At 45.3% G+C, this 19,960-nt stretch overlaps 1 protein-coding gene across 2 annotated transcripts in view; it reads left to right on the plus strand.

The window, feature by feature from the left end:
* STUM (stum, mechanosensory transduction mediator homolog) overlaps window positions 1-19,960 on the plus strand; it is a 55,754-nt gene that overhangs the window by 14,994 nt on the left and 20,800 nt on the right. For both annotated transcript variants that reach the window (XM_058834130.1, XM_058834129.1), the window contains exon 2: window positions 16,793-16,972. In XM_058834130.1, the coding sequence (XP_058690113.1) occupies window positions 16,793-16,972 (180 nt within the window). The remainder of the gene's footprint in view (window positions 1-16,792; window positions 16,973-19,960) is intronic.

Below are 19,960 nucleotides of genomic sequence, written 5' to 3' on the forward strand. Positions count from 1 at the left end.
GCCACTAATCCTCTTCCGTCTATTAAGTTCTAATATAGCTGCACACCATAGACACTCAATGGGACACTATTGGATCAGTTCTGCTTTCCTCAGGTCATAAAAATCCTGATTAAATGTCATTAGCATTGCTTAAGCAGGAAGAAATATGACAGCATAGGAAAGACATTTCAGATGAACATTCTATAATATTCTGTAACACTTATTTTCTCATCCATACTTGTAATCCTAATCTATATATTTTATAGCCAAACCCATGGAGGGCAGCAAGGCTCAACTAGGAAAGCCAGATTTTGATTGAGCAACCCAATGGCTCTTTCACTATGGCCTGAGGCATGCTATAGCCTGGAATTCCTTGATTTCAGTAGGAATTTGGTTCCTACGTGTTTTCAAAGGTCCATGCTCTTTCTCTGCCTTCCTTCTATCATTCTTCAACAGAAGCAAGAGAACATGGCCATGTGTAATTACACAGACATACACTGGGGTATCATTAGTACTTATGAGATGCTAAAATAAAGAGAACTAGATGAAGTGCTGCTCTTGATCTGTATGGACATTATGAGAGAAGAGACAGTATGCTTAAAACACATTAAGTAGAAAAATAGATGCAGTTACTTGTGTATGTTAAAAACGTTTTTTGAAGGATTATAAATAGTTAAGGGCCAGACGTTTGAGAAGGGTAAGAATTATGTTTGTGCTCTCTCCCTGCTGAGCAGTTTGGCTCAGCTGTTAATTTTCACTAACAGGAAAACAAAAAGTACTTTTCCAATAGACTTGCATTGCCTTAATCCCAGATCTAGAAATGGGATGTTTCACATGGATCCCATGGATGGTGCAGACTGTGTCTGCCTTGTATGATTTGTCACTTGTCTGGGAATGATGAGACTGAACTCCCACAGCACCACACAGGTTCTGCTTTGTGCAGCCAGCCAATACATCAGCAAATGCACCTGTACCTTCTCCAGATACCCATTTCTTCCTCCAGGTATTCTAAGATTCAGGGAATTTCCTACACCACAAGTGGTACTTGCACCCCTGTACTGTTCTATTCTTTGACCTTTTTTCTCTATGTATTTTGATCAGTATTAGTTCAATGAGTACTAAGGGGAATTAATCACCATTTTCACTCCATCCAGTCCTCTTCCCACCCCGAATCTGGTCTTGCTTTCTGTCAGATGTGACAGTTCAGAAGAGCACAGAGCAAATTGCAAAGGTGAATGCAAAGATTCCTAAAATGTACTGTGGCTGCCTCTAGTTTCTTGCTGGGAAGCACAGTAGGAACTTCCAGGGGAGCACTGCAGCCTCGAGCTCCCTGTGGTTTGTGACCCTTTAGGAATGACACATGTAGGCTGCTTTGTTCCACCTACACCCCAGGCCCACCCATGACCCCGATTTTGCCCAGTCACAAGCACCCAGTGCTTTTACTGTGTGCTGAAGTTCCTTTTCTACATGAGGAACATTTTTTGTGTGAGAGCTAATGGGGTCTGCATAACATTTAGCAACTTCTCATTCAGGAGTTAGATCTGTGCATTTTGAACTTAAACTTCCCTTCTCCCCTGCTGTCCCATGAACCAACTTGTCATAGATTTCCCGACAAGGAGCTGCTGTAGGACAGTGGTTCCATTTGTAGTGCACAGTGTAAGGATCATTAAGGATGTGAGACCCTACAGCAAACACTTCTGCTTAGAGTATTGCACTGTCTTAACTCCTTCCCTGTGTCTGAGACAGAGAGGTGTGGTTTGCTGTGGATGTCTGATGTCCCAGAGTGGCAGTGGTGCTGCTCCAATCCATCTCCAAGAAAAGAAGTAAGACGTAGCTGCTCTGTGATGTGGTCTTAGTGCATCAGTATTTTTGGATTTTTCATAGAACAGACACTTTTCTCTGAAAAATATTAATTGTAAAATTTAAGATAATTTTTCATGAGTGCATCTGGTTAAACAAATGCTTCTTTGAATGACAATAGCAGGCCTCTGCTATCAGATTGTTCTATGTAGCACAGCTAAAAATACATGCTTATTTTTTTTCCATTGCAGGCACAATAAAAGATGGCAGAATAGCTCTGATGTGTCAAATTGTTGCTTTTGTACAGTACTGTACTAGAAATCTCATTTTGTAAAATGTGAGGGAAGAAAAAGTGCTATGTTTTTAATCACTAAAATTAAAAGAAAAATGAATTATTTTAGCTAGAAACGTGGGGTAATTTAATGCTCAAGTGTAGGAAGTTATAATGACTGTAGAAGTACACTTCAGACACCTGTAGGGATTAGCAGAGTAAGGAATCCCTAAGTAGGAGGGGAACATTGAGGTGCATGGCAGCACATCAATGGTCCATGCTTTCAGAGCACACAGGTGCCCATGCTTTGAGGAGGGGTGTGGGAAGGAGCATTATTACTGCATTTTGGGCAGGAGAAAGTATCACTGCCTGTCTTTTTGGTAGCTAGAACTGCAGGTACCTACATGTGCAAGAAAAGCATTTGACCTATAAATAAAAATCAAAATGGCACAATAATTTAACAATATTTTAACTGTTAACAATAGTTTAACTGATGCAGCCTTTATAGATTCCTAATAGAGATTGGGACATTAGTTAACTGCAGAAATAAATCGTTACAGCAAGTTACCTTGTGTCACACAGGATCTAGAACAAATCCCTAATTCAAGGTAGGGCATTTGTGTTGCAGGATGACTGTAAATGAAAACAGTAATAGGTTTTCACCAGCTCTGAAAGCAAAGTCTTAGGGGGAAGAGCATTTGATGTGGCACGTGAAAGGGAACTCTGGCTGGAGAGTAGGAAGGAAAAAAGATTCAATTTTTTAGAGAGGGGGAAAAGAAATAGAAGTTGGAGTGACCTGAGTGCACAGGAAAAGGAGAGGGAGGAATTAAATACATAATTATCCTTATTTTCTATTTCCTTGCAAGCCAGATTGATGGAAAGGTGGTTGGTAGTGTCACCAGTAAGAAGCATTCACTGTGCAAAGAAATTGAGTTTGACTTTGCCATCTTCATTAAGAGGAGATGATGTCCAAGCAGAGACCAGGAGGACTGGGCAGGATATGGGAGAAGTGTCCTCAAGAAATGCTGAAGTTGAGTCACTGGCAAAGTGGAGACAGCACACGAAGGCTTGTGTGCAGTTGAAGTTGAAAGAGGGCATGGTACGGAGGGAGCAGGAAATGGGGAAGGGAATTGCAGAGCCCGAGTCAGTGCCTCTGTGAAACAGGAAAAGAAGGATGGCAACGAAGAGCGAGAGATGCTGAGGACGTGGTAGGAGACAGAAGTGAGGCAGATGGCAAAGAGCAGAGAGCCCTAGTGCAGGCCTGAGCTAGGAACCAGAAACGTGGAACACAGGTCCTGACACTCATCCAGACTCTTTGCAGACCTTGGTGAGAATTGTTCCAGCAGAGAGGACAGAAACCTCATTTGTGAAAGAGGGGAAACTTAGGTAATGTTGCAACATTAACAAGACAAAGTGAGGGAGGAAGGAAGTTGGTTAGGGGAGCTGGAGCTGTGAACAAGTGAAGCTGCATGACTGACACAACTCTGCTGAGGTAGGAGACTTGCCAAAAACCTTTTTCTGTAGTGGGGTAAAGTGTCAATCTCCCCTTGGTTTCAGCTGTACAGTCCCATAAAATGAATTCATGTTGTGGTGTGAATGCTGATACAGTGAATCCAGGTGGGATAATGAGCTCAAACCACAGCTGGCCATCAGAAGCTGGAGAGTCTCCCAGCTGTACAGCTTCTGGGCACAAGGCAAGCCCAAAGGTCACCAGGCACCTGTTGGGCCCGCTCTGCTGAGGAGCAAGGAGAGTAACACCATCTCCTGAGCAGAGCCTGGTCCTCAGGCAGCTCAACAGACTTGCTAAAAAGTTAGGAAAGTACACATATGAACATAGAATCAAATTTCTACAATTTCTAATTCTGCTTTAGGATGTATCCATGCTATCCATGTTAGCCATGTTTGAATTTTTCAACCTCATACCAAGCAGCAGGCATATCCTGTTTGCCATGGCCTGTGACTTATTTAAAAGTACTGTCTTTCTGCAGTCTGCACTTCAGAATTGCTGCCAAGATCAGGTTAAACGTGGTGAGCCAAATGAGTCCCCGGTGTAACTCAGGCAGTCAGTGGATTTATGTCAGGGATGAATCTGGGTCCAATATAGATGTATTTTTTGGCAGAATACGTGAAACAACAGAGGAATGAATAAAGTTTAGATGGATGGTCCCTCAGTTGTGCCTGGCCTTCTTGATAGAAGTGTTTTTCTACTATGCCCACTCCTTTCCAAGGAAATGCATTCCTCTGCTTTCCCTGCTGCTTGCTCCGGAGTCCTGAACTGGGGGAGCTGTGCAAGGTGCAAAGGGAAGCCTTGGTGAGTGGGAGGTTATGAAACTTTTTGAGCTGCTCCAGGGAGCCATGGGCTCTTGAGAGACACAGTACACAGTTCCCAAGAAAATATGGGAGGAGTAGCAGCTTTGGGGATATTCAAGAACATCAGAAAGAGCTCTTTGGCCCAGGGAGACTCTTGTGGGGTACAAACACTGCCTACCCCTTGAAGCCTGGCCCTGGCTGTCACACAAATGGCAAATGTGAATTCCCTTTCTTTTGCAGGACTTGTACTCTCCAAAAAACATCCTTGCTTAGAAAACACAATGGAAAATTGACCCTAGTGAATTCCATTTAGCCAAACTGGAGGATGTACAGAAGCAGAGAAACAACATTTGTTTAGACTGTGAAGTCTTGCATTGCAATATCAGTGTCAGGTGTTATGGTGGGTCTGCTGCCCCCAGTGTGACTTCTGGGAAGGACGTTTAAAAGTCTGAATCTCAGCTGCACCTTTTGACAGTGAGAGAAGTGCTTCCAGCATGGGAGTGCTTAACCATGTTACCATTGTGCCCAACCTCACTGTAACCTGTTCCACATCAGAATTAAAAAATAAGAAGAGGCAGGATGAAACCATGTCAATTTCAAGTATTGAATTCAATTGTCAATTTCTGTATAACCATTTTTTATGGTACATCTCACTCCATATAAATCTCCTCTAGCCTCTGAAAAATGAGGTCCTTGAGTCATTGTACAGTAGAGGTATTACTTTTTGTATTTTACTCAAAATCATTATGTACTCTATTGTGATGTTGGGAGCTCAGTTCTTTGTGACAGCTACCAAAAAATACACATTAATTTTTATCTAGTGCTGACCAGTAGCTAGCAGGCAGATACTGCAAAGTATTTGGTAAAGGGAAAATCTGTACTTGGACAGAAATACATGTAAACCGAGTGCTATTTCCTGCAAACTGGGAACACAAGAACTCCAAGTGATTTGAGGAAGAGGGAATTCAGATGAGAAGACCGTGTTTATAAAATCTCACAAGCACATTTGTGGGTCTGTGCCTCTGCAGTCCTTGTTGGACACATCCAGATGGCCAAGCAGCATTAACTGTTTGTGGATAACCTGGCATTTGAACACGGATACTCACCTATGTTTGTGACCTCCTCAGCTAAGCTTGGTATTTCCTTTGGCTTTTCTCTCATACAGGACTAGTACCTGCAGAAATAATAATTTTATCCAAGTAGATATTTCTTCTAAAGAAGGACCATACTTCTGCACAAAGCAGTATTTCCCTTCAGTACAAAAACATTTCCCCTCAGAGGCTGCCTGAGCTGTTTGACAGGAGAATGCACAGCTCAGGGGAGATACTTGAAGTTCACCTGTTTTGGTGTGATCAGCAACTCACAATCAAGTTTTCTGATTGCTGTGAGAGTAATTGCACTTGACATTTTTGAACCAGAGCAGCTTTTCAAAAATCAAATGAGAAATCATGAAGAGTCCTGTGTTCAAGGGCTGTCAGACATGTGGTGGCAGAAGGACACAGCTCTGGGAAAAAAAACAGAGAGATCAGCTACGCTTTGTGTGGAATAGTTAAAGTTACTGAAATACCACAGAATAGCTGGGAGTGGAAGAAGCTTCTGGAGGTCACTCAGTCCTTCCTCCAAGCAGGTTAAAGTTGAGCAGGTTACTCAGGTTCTCCTCCACAGCATCACAGGATACCTGCTGATGCTGACACATGCATAATATCCACATTTTCTCCATCCTAATCAGAAATCTTTATTTTAGAAAACTGTTCTGTCTGGGCTGGATTAATTTGTCTTGGCTGGTGCTCATATTCACAGAATCTGTAAAGTCAGGGGTCACTCCAGCCCGCACTATTTATGGAGCCTGCGCTGGGGTGATGTCAGGCACAAGGTACCATAGCTCATTTCTCCACTGCCAGAAGAGACTTGCTTTTGTTGGCCTGCATGGAGCCCTTCCAAGGGGAGCCAAAATGGCTGTGGAAGACTCCAGAGCTTGTCCACAGGAGCAAGACTCATGTGGAGGCTCACTCTGGCTCTGTGCTTCACCTGTAGAATTACAACACCCTCACCAAGGAGGCCGTGGGTTGCTGCAGCTCAGCTCTGTGTGGATCCTTGTCCTCCTCATCCCACACTGCTCTTCTGCAGAATCCATCATGTTCCAATCTCCTGATCAGGGATGGCAATGTGGGAAGTTCCCATCAAAAGGGATGCAAAAGCTGCATGTATTGTTGAAAATGCTCCCTAATGGTTTTGCTGAATAGGATAAAACATCTTGATATTCTCAGTCAAGTAAACTACCATGAAATGAGATTTTTGTTTGTTAAGTGTCTGAATCACCTGAAGGTACCAAAGGCAAACTTGTAGTGTAAAGCACCATCTCCTAAATATATTTGATCCTATGTATGTCTTCAAAACAGCAACGTCTTTAATAGGTAAAATGCTTTACCTTTCATCTAAGAATAGTGGTTTTATGAAAAGTGTCCTTTAAAAGCAAGACCTGGTCGCTATTTGACTAATAGTAGCACAGAACTGAACATCAAGGATATAGCCCCATCAGGCTAGACAGTAAATTTCCTGACAGACTCTCTAAATTAACACCTTAATAATGTTACTTTGGCATTATAAGAATAAAGTTACAGCATCAGAATTACTTAGCAAGCAGCTGTAAATCTAGGATGGAGTTCTGGTCTCACAAATCATATTCCAGACTCCTGAGTACAGCACCACACCACTTAGCTACAGAGTGCAATTCTCTTCTGTCCTGTTTGTCCCTGCTTGAGACACTTCGGCTCATAAAATGTGTGCACTTTTTCTGAATTAAGAAAAAAAAGATGAAAAGGTGTTTTTTTTTAGTCTCCTGCATACTTATCTGCAGATCACTGCAGATCTCTGAACATTTATGTCAGTTTTGTTTTACATTCCTCTAGTCCTTAAAAGATAGCTTGTACTTTGAGATGATTTTGGAGGCTGATGCACTTTATTACACTGCCATTTCTGCTGCCTTGCTCAGTAGAATAACCTCTAATTGCTCTGCATACCCATCTAACTTTCTAATAAGATTAATTCTGTCTTGTGTCTTGGTAGTCCCTAATTAACATAATTTGTCTTCACAGTTAAGGGCTCCAGGGTATTGCAGCAAGCTCAGAGTCGCTGCTCAGTGAATCTTAGAAGTAGTTAATCCGTCCTTCCATGAGCAGAGCAGAATCTCCTAGGGAGCTTCAAAGGGCTAAATTCGTTGCAAATCATTGATGAGAGAGGCAGAGGAGGCAGAGCAGCTGCAGACCTCGCCTGGAGGTCTCGCCTGGAGCTGTGGCTGCCAGGCTGGATCATCCAGGCAGGGCTGGAGGGAGAGAGCCCTGAGCTGCCCCTGGCCTGCTGCTTTCCTTCTGCTCATTTAGAGCTCCCCAAGATGGGTGCTAATGGCACTTAATTAACCTGTGTGAGGGCAGAGGCAGGGAGATGAGTGAGCATTTGATGTGGCTTCACCCAGCAGCCCTTAAACTCATGTGGGAGCTGGAAGGTCATGCATGCACTCCTCCTGCTCTGTGCCTGACAAGAAAAAGCTTTCTGTGGCACAGACAATTAAGAATAAACCTCAGTTTATCACTGTATAATTGACAAGAGCCTGAGTGAATGCTCATAAGAATCTATAGCCTTTTCTTCATTATGCTTCTGCTGTTACACAGCTTTTACTTCCAGCATCCTTTAGAAACTGGACATATCAGGAAGCCAGAAAGCTTTTCTTGCAGGAGGTTTCATGGTCTCTCTGAAATGAGGAGGGCTCTCCCCAGATATTGTGCTGTTGAGGCTTCCAGGTTGGTCAAGTTTGGGTGAAAAGCCAGATTCAAATTATTTCTGTATCAACAGCACAAAACAGAACGGCTTGAGGTTTGTTTCCAGATGTACATCAGGAAAACAGAAAAAATAATTTCTGTCAATAGGATCAGAGTCTTAAAGAGAGCCTTAAAAATAAGAGATGGTTTAGTGGATGATTATTTCTGGCTGCCTGGTTCCTCTCTCATTTAAGTCCCAGGCTCCTGCAGTGGGTGAGTGCAGAGCAGCCTGGGACTAGGAGAGCCATGGCAGAGCATCCACACCTGTGCTCCCAGCTGCTGGCAGGAGGAGAAGGGAGCACAAGGTGGGATAAGCACCTGGTTTAATAACAGACAATATAAATACAGAAAGTTCTGCATGGCAAGAGACAATAGAGAGAAACCAGCAGCAGAGCTGATTCCATAAAAAAAGAGCTTTTAAATTGCTGATAAAATTACAGAGCAGCAGGAATGAATCCACTTAGGTCAGATGAACTCTCAGCAAAGTGCCCTGTGCTGTAAACAGTGCTCATGCCTTTTGTTCTCCCTTATGTTTGTTATAATTGGAAGCCAATTGCATTATTTCTCTGAATGCTGGCATACTTAATAAGGATGCAAATTAATTAAAATTCTCCCTCTATTCCATTAGTAAAGAAAAAAAGCAAGCACCGAGCAGGAGCAAGGCCTCAGTTGTTTTCACAGCAGTGCCCCTGGCTGGCAGCAGAACCAGTGGCAGGTCTTTCAGCCTCCCTGGCTCTTCACTCCCTGTCTGACATGCAGATGGGCTGTCATGCACTTCTGATGTATTTTGATGAGTTTACCTCCAGCAATGCCTGTTCCTTGGCTATAGGTATTACTTGCTACAACTTTCCCATTTCCTATGTCTAGGTGTCCACGTAGCAATGTTTCCCCCCAGGTCTGGGAAGTTACATGTTCTCTGCAGTGGCTCATACTATTGTAAAGCACAGTGCCAAATGCCATTGGTGGTTCTGGGACCACATCATTTATCCAAGGGGAGGGAAAAAAAACCCAAAAACATTCTAGGAATCAAGCAGGTGCAACTTGCAAAGATAATTCAGCAAGTCCTGGCAGAATTCTGAGGTCTGCTCCACCACCGTGGATTATCCAGTGGGACCTTGCATTTACTGCTCAGCAGAAATTCTCCAGTCTCAAATACTTCAAGCACACCCTTATTTTATGCATCAAGTCAACAGAATTAAACCATAGGACTGGACTGGAAAACTTCACCCAAGGATTGTGGAATGTCTGGCAGTGGAACAAGCTGTACTTCAATCTCACTATTTATGGGTGGCTACTTTTAAGCGTTCAAAACATTGCAGTGCTGCAGAGTAAAAATAATTTTGATGGGTCCGTGTATAATTAAAGCTTTAGTAAGTCACTTCACCTCCATGCAGGCCCCCCTTCCATGTAATTTAAGATTTTGCTGTGTATTTTTAACCTTGGAAGTCTGTGAAAGTTTGTTGCAGTCAAGTTTTGAAGTTTTCATTAAAAAACTTGGCATTTTTAGAAGAGTTAACTTTTTCTAGAGCATTAAATACAAGGAAAAATCTCATTTTTGATGCAAAGGCACTGCTGTCGTACTTGCACGTGGGCTGTCTTCTGTAGAAGCTACACAAACACTGTCAAGTGTGTTTTGACCGCATGACACAAACCTCCTAATAACAAACAGATGCAGAGCTCAGTGCTGGAGCTACCCAGGTGCTGAGACAGCTGGGATCAGCCATGGGCACACAGTGCTTTAGGATGTTTTCCACATGTGTTGGGGAACCAGAGAGCTACTCCCATCCACAGCCTGCCTTCTGCAGGCTTAGGAGCTGGAACAAACCCTGTGGAGACGAGGATTGCAGGTGCCAGCTCTCCCTTGTCAAGTGACTGTATATTTTTGTCTACAGCGAGGCCAAGGGAATGGGGGGAGCCAGAATTCCCTCTGGATGTCCTTCAGACATGGGAGGGGAAAATAAAAACAATGTGCTGGCAGAAGCTAAACAAAACATTTTTAATAGCAGGCCATGGAGGAAAAATTCATGAGCTACTCTCCATGGCAACATCTAGGTTCTGTCACGTTTGCTGCCTCCACTCTCTCCTCCTTCCCTTTCTCCTCTCCTTCAGCTCCTGCTGTTCCTGCCCAAGTCCTGCCCACAGGACCTGGCATTTGCAGGCGATGGCTTTGGCACCAAGGTGTCATCCATATCCCCTCCTGGCAGATCTGAATCTGTGGGATTTAGGTTGTTAGTTCTAAGAAGGACCAAGTAAGCCTTCTGTTTCCTAAGCTGTCCACTGCTCCTGCTCTTCTTACCCCTCAAACTGCTAGAACTGCCTACCCACTCCAGCCCCCTTGCACTGTATTTGCAGGGGCAGACTTCAGTCTGTATGGATGCCGGAAAAGGGAAAAAAAGCTTGCCCATGGCTGTTTAATTAAGCTTTATCCTAAAACCTGAACTTTTAAGACATTAGTCTAAAACATGTTTATTTCTAGGAAAAAACCCCAAACCAGGTAATTGCACTCAGTCCTGACTTACTTCCGTGGCTGAAATGAACTACAAGTGGAAAGATGCAGGGGATGCCCTGACAGGTGGCATGTGGGGGACACCTGAGCCTCGCTGGTGCTGCAGCACTGTGTTGCAGTCTTGCCACCTCTACGTGCTTCATATTTCATAGCATCACAGAATTGTTAAGGTTGGAAAAGACCTTTAAGGTCATCAAGTCCAACCACCCACTTGCCATGAGAAACAAGTCCAGCAGCCAAGAACAAGTGAGGAACTGCAGTGTCAGTGACAGCCTCCATACTCTGCACTAAGCTCTGGCCCAGCCCATGGGAGCAGCACCATGAGTTCCTCAGCTCTCCTAAACTGCTCACTGGGAGAAGGCCACAGACTGTCCAGCTGGATGCTGTGCTCCAGGAGTGCAGCTGTAACCCTGTGGACCAATTTTCATCTATTTCTATGAATAGAAAGTGGCTTGGTGTCTTCCATTGCTTGCTTGGAGTGCCTCTGAGGAAACTGGTAGGAATTTGCCCCCTGGCAGAGGAGCACAGCTGGCCACGGAGCCAGGTACTCACAAAAGGTCAGTTCCCTCAAGAGGACACCCTGCAGCCTGCACATCTCTATTTTTGCTGCCAGCCAAAGAGGTTCACTGATTACCCTCTGCAATCACAGCTCTCTGAGGGAGCCATGGGAAGAAGGGCATAGTGGAGACCTTGACAAGAGCCCTGCACTCACAAGCTGCCACAACCACAGAGGATGACACAGGCGTACCTCTAATGTTTTCCTGAACCAGCCTTTTCTGTTCAGAGAGCTTCAATAAGCTTAGAGAGAAAGAGCTCTTATCTCAGGGGGTTTAGGTGACACACCTGCACTGCAGGTTCTCTCTCACGCAGCCCAAGCCCCACTGAAATCCAGCCAGGTGGAGACTGGGGACACTGTTGAGGATTCACACTGTCCAGAATGCTTCTAGGGTATTTTACTTTGCATCTGTTTCCTCAAGCAATAAGACAAACAATTGTCTGCTTTAGGAAGCTTTAGCAGATCATCATCCTGGGCATTAATGTTTTGCAACTCCATTTCATAACCCTGTTAATAGTGTCCTTTCCACAGCCCAGCTCTACCCTCCTAAGCAGAGGAGGAAATGGTGCTGAGCATCAGCAGATAGTGCCTTACCCCTTCCTTAAGAAAGGTTTAGTGGTTTCCCTCATTGTTACCCAAAGGGCTACAGCTGGCATTGGATTGATGCCAAGAGTGAGAGACCTCCATGCCTGAAACGATTCTTTACAGCTCTACCTAGAGTATAAAAACAAGTTCATGACACTGGGGAGCCCAGGATGTCTTGACCAATAGATACCATATTCACTGCTATAGCAAGGCAAGGAGTGCAATCCTTATAACCATTCTTGCACAGCTTTTTCTGACTCACACAAGCAAGAGCCAGCACATCTCATGAGCTTTCAGCACATCCACAACATCTGCCTCACGTACCTGCCACCACTGTTTAATGACAGCTAATAATCATTTTACTTCGGGAAATTGAAAGACACGCACCAGACATGTCCCCACACAGAGAGCTCCCCTGACACAATACATGGGGACAGCTCATCCCCACAAAACACACACTTGTTAATTACATCCCCCCGTGATGATCCAACAGCCCTGCTCCCACAGACACCTCCGATTTTGTTCCCATCTTTGCCTGTACCTGCCCCCAGCTGTGTGCTTCCTGCAGCTTTGCTCCAGCTCCTCAGTTGTGACATGGGCCTGCTTTTCCTCTCTGGAGCAGGAAAGGAGGCACCATAATACTGCCTTATTTACTCCCAGCACCACAGGGGAATGTCTTAAATGATCTCCAGGCTTTCAGGAAGAGGAAAAAATACTCCCCACCCCCCTCCCTGGCTCTCAGGCTTTTGTAGGGTAGGGATCATCATCATCATAGAATCACCATCATCATCCCCACATGTGGTCCCTGATTGCAGTAATTTGGGTTTCTGCTGTTCCTCCACCTGTACCAGTTCATCAGATGTGATTTACTTGCAGCAAAGATGCTTTCTTCTGGGAAGCCTCGGGTACCTGGCAGTCAGTGGGAAGTCCACTCAGCTGTCTGCATGCTCAAGTTACTTGCACTTACACTGTGGTCATCAGTGTCCCGTGTCCCTCTGGCTCCAGCCAGGCTCCTACTTCTGACCTTCCTGGGAAGCTGCCATCACAGCTGGTCCTCCACATGAAACATGCCAAGCTCTGTGTCTGACTAAAGCTCTCGCAGGAGTGCCCAAGATAGACTTTCTTGTAAAAACAGGAGAGGAAAAACTTCTCTCCTACAGCTTAAGGTATTCCATAACAAGTTCCCTTCTGCACTCGGATAACACAGAGCAGACTGTTCAGGACAGGCCATGGTCTTGATTTCATGGCTTTTTCCACCCTGCATGAGTGACTCAAACAATAGAAGACCAGGAGAGATCACTCTAGGGTGTTAGGTTTTGCTTTAAAAGAAAAAACCCCAAGCTATCCCTCTCATAGTATTTTGCTGTACTCTGTGAGGCCAGGAACCAGCAGGTGATGCTCTTGGGAAGGCCGTGGCTGCAGAGGTAACAGCAGACACCAGAGAGGAGACTTTATCCTGCATGACAATGGACCAGAGAGGAGAGAAAGGGCAAACCCCCTTCGTTTTCCCCTTCATTTTATTGTGTTGTTCTGCAGACAACACATCCCCCTCGTGTCCAATGGGTTAAACTCCTGGAAACAAACATCATTCTATATTTACTGGTGTAATCTAAAAATACTCTGATTGTGCTGACAGCCAAAGCGAGCAGAGGCTCCCAGGGGCTCTTTTTCTACCCTGGTACCATGTGGGTGCCCCAGCTGGCTGACACTGCCCCAAGTGAGAAGAGTCTGAAGAGCGAGATCAGTGTCACACCCCTTCACAGCCTCGCTGCACATGATGCCTCCACCCTCTGCCTCCCAGCTGCTCCAGAAGAGCAATCCTCAGCTCCCACCCATCCCTCTGCCCAGCCCCTGGCACTTGCTGGCTTTGGGTGCAGCAGGGGCTGTGCAGTTCAGCCAGGTGATTGCAAGGGGCTGAACAAACAGAGTCATGAAAAAAAGGACAGGACATCTTCATCAACTCCCCTGTGTCCCCAAAGAGGCTGCATCAGTTCATGATTTAGAATAATCCCAGATTTCATTGCAGTTTGAATGTTTTCCATTGGGAAGACAGAGGAAATGCTTACTATAATTTCCTTATGTTATACTGGTATAGCTGCGTGGGTGTTCAGTTTATAGCTGTTTGTGGAGTTGTTGGCTTGCTGGTTGCACTCACAACCTGAGACCTCTTTGGACTGATGATTTATTGGGCCAATATCAACCCAGGAGCTGGCATTCCAGGTTTAGGATTTCTGGGCTGTAGGGATTCAAGTGTCTGAATGCCTGGTCAGGGAGGGAAATGGTTCCATGCCCCAGCTCTGAGGCAGCCAGGTGGTATCAGCAGATTTCTTCTCCTCCTCCTCTCCATCTCTCTGATTCCAGATGCAAATAGTTCCATATTTAGCAGTGTGTAACCACAATGGCTTCCTCAGGGGAAAACATCTACTTTGGCAAAAGTATTTAAGACTCTTACTCCTGCTTCATGTTCTCAAGCATATGTGGAATAGAGGAAAAATGCTTCCATCCTATGCCTGCTGGCATGGCTAAAGTCACGTATTCAAAAATGCCAGCAAGCTCCCAAATCCAAAGGTTGGCTAATAATAAGTAATAAAGAAAATGCACTGACATTGGAAAAATGAATTGGTTCCCTCTGAAGAGGAATCAGAAGCCAAGGTTCATGAGATTTTAATCCCAGTTTCTGTATCGATTCCCAGTCCAGAGGAGGACACTTCAATGCTTTGTTAGCTTTATTCCTTTCTGAATGGGACTAGACTTTAGCTTAGTTACTGTGGTATTCAGGGCATTGTTTAATTCAGCAGCTTGCTCTAATGATGTAAATATTCTAAAAGCTCCAGTGGAAGGATCTGAAGCTGTAGTTTAAGAATTATTGCTCATTTATGACCTATCTTTGTAACACATCTTGGAAGAGTTAAAGGTAAGGTAAGAGGGGAAGATTTTCATTTTAAAAAGAGACAGGCATTTCCATTTGGCAAGATTTTGCATCCTGATGGGAAAACATAAACACCCAGTGCCTGATCTTGCCTCAATCCATATTTAATCTCAGAAAGTGCTGTGGTATAATTTTGAAGACAACACTTTCAGGAAACATGAGGGAAATATTCCAGGCTTCGTTCTGCTTTGAAAAATCTATAAAGGAAAAAAAGGTGGATGAAGCAGGGCAGAGGTGTCACATAATCCCACACAGGGGACACAAGAGACAGAAGTGGAAGACAGTGCCACAGACCTAAAGACAACTATGGGGAGATTTACACAACATCCTTTGGGATTATAATGACTTTCCCTTTCCTCTCTGCAGACCCTTTTGTTTTTGTGCATAAGGGGATGAAACCCTGCCTGTGAAAGCCAGAGGAGGAAGCCCAGGGGTGGCTCTCATGCAGAAGATGCTGCCCTTGTCCCTGGCAGTGATGCTCTGCTGTAGGGCTGTCTTCCCCCTGCCCCAGCAGCCTCTGTGCCTGCTCCGTGCCCAGCTCTGGCAGGTGCCACAGGGAGGGGGTGGGAATAAGAAATCGGATCCAGCCAGTGGCAGGAAGATGAGTGAGGTTTTAGGAGCTGGTGGAATGTTAGGAAGACGCTGGAGTTGTAGCTTGCAGAGGGTGGCAGGATTAAAAATAGGCTGTAGCCAGCCTTCCCCAGCATTTTGGCATCTCAACTGCCTGTTATCCTTGTGACCCACTGAGGAAGAGGCAGCAAAGAAAGAGATTCTCTTTTCCACCACCTCGGCAGTGCAGGACAAAATGATATTTTGCTTCTAACCAGATGGTTCTGCTCTCTTGGTCTGATAAGATTTACTACAAGGGTGTAAACTAAATGTTTAGTCCCTGTCTTCAGTCAAACCAAGGGACTCCCACTTTCCCCTGAGTTCAACAAGGCACTCATGTACTGAAGAATGCTCATTCATTTACATCTTACAGGCTGTTCACAGGCTTCCACCCTTTAAGAGGAAAAAAGGCAGTTTTTGTAAACAACCATCATTTTAATTCAAGATATTGATAAAAGAAGGCATTCCATAGAACTGTGTTATCCAATACAAATAACATTGCACCTCGGTACTTACCTTAGCAAGGCTGTATTTGTTTTAGAAAAACCCAAAGACAATTCATAATGCTAAGAGGCGTTGAAATCCATACTTTGATAAGGTGCCTGAACCTCCTGGCCAACAGATTATATTTTATAGGAGCCAGGAACTGCTTCTTCTGCTCCTTACCCATAGTGTGTATTTCTTCATGATGACTGTGGACAGACAAGGCTTCCCTGAGCTGTGAGTTTCAGCCAGCCATGAGCACCACACATCAGCTAAAAGGAAAAAATCTGCCTTGTCTAAGAGTGTAAGTTTAGGAAGAATCTTTGTGAAAGGCTGCTGAGGTGTAGGTTTTTTCCCCAGCTTTAACTTTCATACATCAACAAGATCCTTCATCTGAAACGTTTTAGGAAGTTTGAAGTGTAGTTGCAAGATTTGTAAGTTGGTCTCAAGCAGAGCCAAGGGCTGCCACACCATGTCCCCTGGCTCCAGCACTTTAAGAAGTTTAGCTACTTCTGCTTGGTTAGAACATGCCCTCAGGAAGCAGCTTGTGACTGAGGAAGGCATCGTGCAAAAATGCAGTGCCACTCCATTTTTTTGGGGTCTGCTTCTTCTAGAGCAGTATTTGTGCATAATAACAACCATTAGAGATTTCTAGAGCCAGTCCTGCCCTTACTCTGGGTTTGGTTTTCCTTTTGAGAGCTGCTGTGTAGCAAGTGTTTGTCCCCAAGAGAGAGTCACCAGGCAGAACAAAGGTATTTCCATAGATACACAGCACTCCCTTGTAGTACAGAAGTGGTTTCTGCTGGGTGGGGAAGGAGCCAAAACCCAAGGAGTGCTTTTCCCACCCTGGTCTTCAAGTGTAGGTGCTATGAGGGGAGCAGGTCAAAAAGGGGTGATCTGGCAGGAGGCCGTGGCTCTCAGTGGGCGTTGTGCTGCTTCTCTGTCCCAGGAACGTTCGTGTCGGCGTTCACCGTGCTCTGCGGGGCCCGCACCGACCTCCCTGACCGGCACATGTGCTGCGTCTTCTGGCTGAACATCGCTGCTGCCCTCATCCAGATCCTGACAGCCATCGTCATGGTGGGCTGGATCATGAGTATATTTTGGGGCATGGACATGGTCATTCTTGCAAGTAAGTACACCGCACGCACCCCTCCTGACTTCTCCTCTCCGTGGCGAGGTTACTGGGTCCCAGATAATGTCCCTGCAGGCCACTGGGCTGCACTGTAGGGAGGAAGAGCCACAGGATGGGCTCTGCAAGTCCATGAGAAACACGGTAGGCAGAGGAATTGGTAGGAGGCAGTAGGAATGGGCCCTGTGGCATATCTGGGAAAGTCTCCCATCCCACCACATGGGTCAGGAACTTCCCGTTATGAAATGAAATGAAATGAAATGAAATGTGCAGTAAGGGGGAACACTGTGCACTCTGCTGTCTGGAGCCCCTTCTGCTCCATCCTCTGCTGGTCACATCCATTTGAACAAGAAAGCCTTTTCTCTCTTGTGACTCCAGCTAACAAATGAGTAAGTGAGACCTTTCTGTTAGGTTGGTTCTGCTCCCAGGGCCAGTTGTCCCCAGAAAATCCCTGGGGACTCTCCTGGACCCTCCCCTTTCTCCCCAGGATACATTTGCCCATTGTTTTGGAGGTTATTTCCATGTTTCAGACCAAGTTCTTAAGCTGAGCCAGAAGCGTTTAGCTGCTCCTAGAATGATGTCCCATACACCCTTTGAGTTGACTAAAACATTAGTCTAAGGAAAGAAGAATCCTTTTTAAAATGTACATAATTTAAGTCACCAGTTAGTAGATACTACCAATCCAGAACACAGGTTCTGTAACTTTCATCTGGTAGAGGCTTTCACTGGTGTAGAAGTTGTGTCATATCTCCTGTGTCCTGGTGCAGAGGATTGAGGTGACAGCCTCATCTCACCTCCAAAGCCAGGAGCAACACAGGCATTTGCAAGACCCCACTCCTTTCCAGACAGCTCCACTTTGTCATTTCTGCTGATGACACCTGTGGCTGCATGACAGAGAGGGAGAGAGGATCTCAGGAAGTTGCCAGGGACCTGCCTAAGGACAAGATGGATGAAACTGGAGGAAAAAAAAAAAAAAGGCAGGAAACCAGTGTACATTTTCAGCTGCCAAACCCAGGGGCTAAACCCTCTCGCCAAACCACCTGCTAATTTCTGAGCCAGCTTCAGTTAAGACATCTCCCATGCAGAGCAAACAATGGATATTAAAAACCTGAACATGTACAAAGCAAAAGCTTTCCTCAGGATGAAGGCAGTACTGCTCTTTGCTTTACCCTGCAAACCACCTACCACGTTTCCTTCCAGATGTACCTGCAGAGCAGGTTCCTTCTGAGGCTAAATTGTGAATTGGTGTACATGTGTGATGTGTCTTTAAGAACCTGCCAGATTTGTGTGTAATGTCAAAAGCGCATGTTCATAACCATAAACCCTTCTGCTCTTCCTCTGCGGGGCAGCCCCTGTGTGCGGGTCGCTGTCTGGCAGGACCCCATTCTGGGTGTGGGGAGAGTCAGGAAAGCATCTGTCCCTATAAAGAACCACCACTGAAACTGTGACTTGCCTTGCTCCAAAGCCCTGCTTTCTAGCTAGAGGGCTTGGTGCTTAGGAGGGTCTTACTGGGAGGGTCTTCTCCAGTTTCGCTGTTAGGGAAAACCATACAGCTTGGAAGTATCTCCTGAACACTCTTTTCCACATCTGGCTGGATTCCACCAGTTTGGGAGGCAGGAGATGAATGAGCAGCATGTGGTGGGAATGCTCAGGTCAAGGGGTGCCCAAGCTCAGCAGCAGTGTTTCATCCCTCTGGTGGTAGTAGAGAATGGTGAGAGGAGTCAACATGTCCTTTGTTTCACCAGAAGCATCTGACAAGCTGCAGCCCTTGGCAGTTTCTTGCCATCTCATTAAATAGCTGCTTTTAAGTTTACTTGCCATGCAGAGAAAGTAGTGGCTAAATGCAGCATCTCTGGGTTGATGGAGATGAAAAGAAAAGAAAAAACTTAATTGAAACAAAGAACAAAGTGATTGGTTGCTCTTACCTGGATCAAATAGCCCTGTCAGACCCAAAGTGGTTGCTCCTTGTTAACATAGTTTTAAAAACCCACAAAACAACTTAAGAAGGAAACCATGTTTCAAATGCAAGAAATAAGACACTTCTTTTAAGAGCACTGCCAGTTTGCTTTGGCTGGGTTTTGTTTGCATGCAAACCATTGGATGCACTGGACAGGAACTGTACACCACTGCAGCTTGAATCTGTGTGCTGATGTGAAATAGTTAAAAAAGTGTAAAACTACTGCCCACCTCTAGTTCCCTTGCCTTGAAATGGTCAATCCCATGTGCCCCTGTGAGGGTGCCAGGCTATTTGGATGGGCTAGAGGCAGGACACAGCAAGTTCTGTCTAAGCTGGTGAGGGCTAGCAATGAGGAGGAGGAAGCAGCTGAGGGTCAGGAACTCCGCTCAGGCTTTCCCTAAGGGATAATCACCTTGCTCCCTGGATCTGCCTCTCTGTTAGCTGGTAGAGACTTGGGAGGGAGTTAGAACCACAGAATCATAATATCACTGATGTTGGGAAAATCCACCAAAATCATTGAGTCCAAGTGTTAAGCCATCACCATTGTGCCCACCACTGAACCCCGTTCCCCAAGTGCCGCATCCACATGTCTTGAACAGGAGGCTCCTTGCAGCTTTTCATCTTCTAGTGCTATTTCCCAGGCATGGAAGCGGGGAGTCTGGTCTGAGGATAATGGCATACTGTCTTTAATGAAGGGAAAAAGAAGAATTATAGGCCAATCAGGTATACTTCAGTTCCTGGAAGAAGTAATCAAGTAAGTGACTCACATGCATTTAGAAAATAAAAAACACCCCCACAAAGTCACCGTGGGTTTGTCCAGAGCGAGCTGTGTCAGACTGGCTTGATTCCCTTTGGTGGCAGAGGAATTAATTTTGTGTGAGGTGGCAGCAGTCAGCCATCCCTCCTAACCTTCAGATGCTGACCCCGTCTCACACAGCGCTCCTACCAGCAAGCCAGGGGAACGTGGCCTGCGTGAAAATGTGCTTGAGAACTTTCCTCTAAATGGATTCTCCTGACCTGGGAAGAGATAA

The sequence above is a fragment of the Poecile atricapillus genome, chromosome 3 (genome assembly GCF_030490865.1).
Source record: "Poecile atricapillus isolate bPoeAtr1 chromosome 3, bPoeAtr1.hap1, whole genome shotgun sequence".
NCBI lineage: Eukaryota > Metazoa > Chordata > Aves > Passeriformes > Paridae > Poecile > Poecile atricapillus.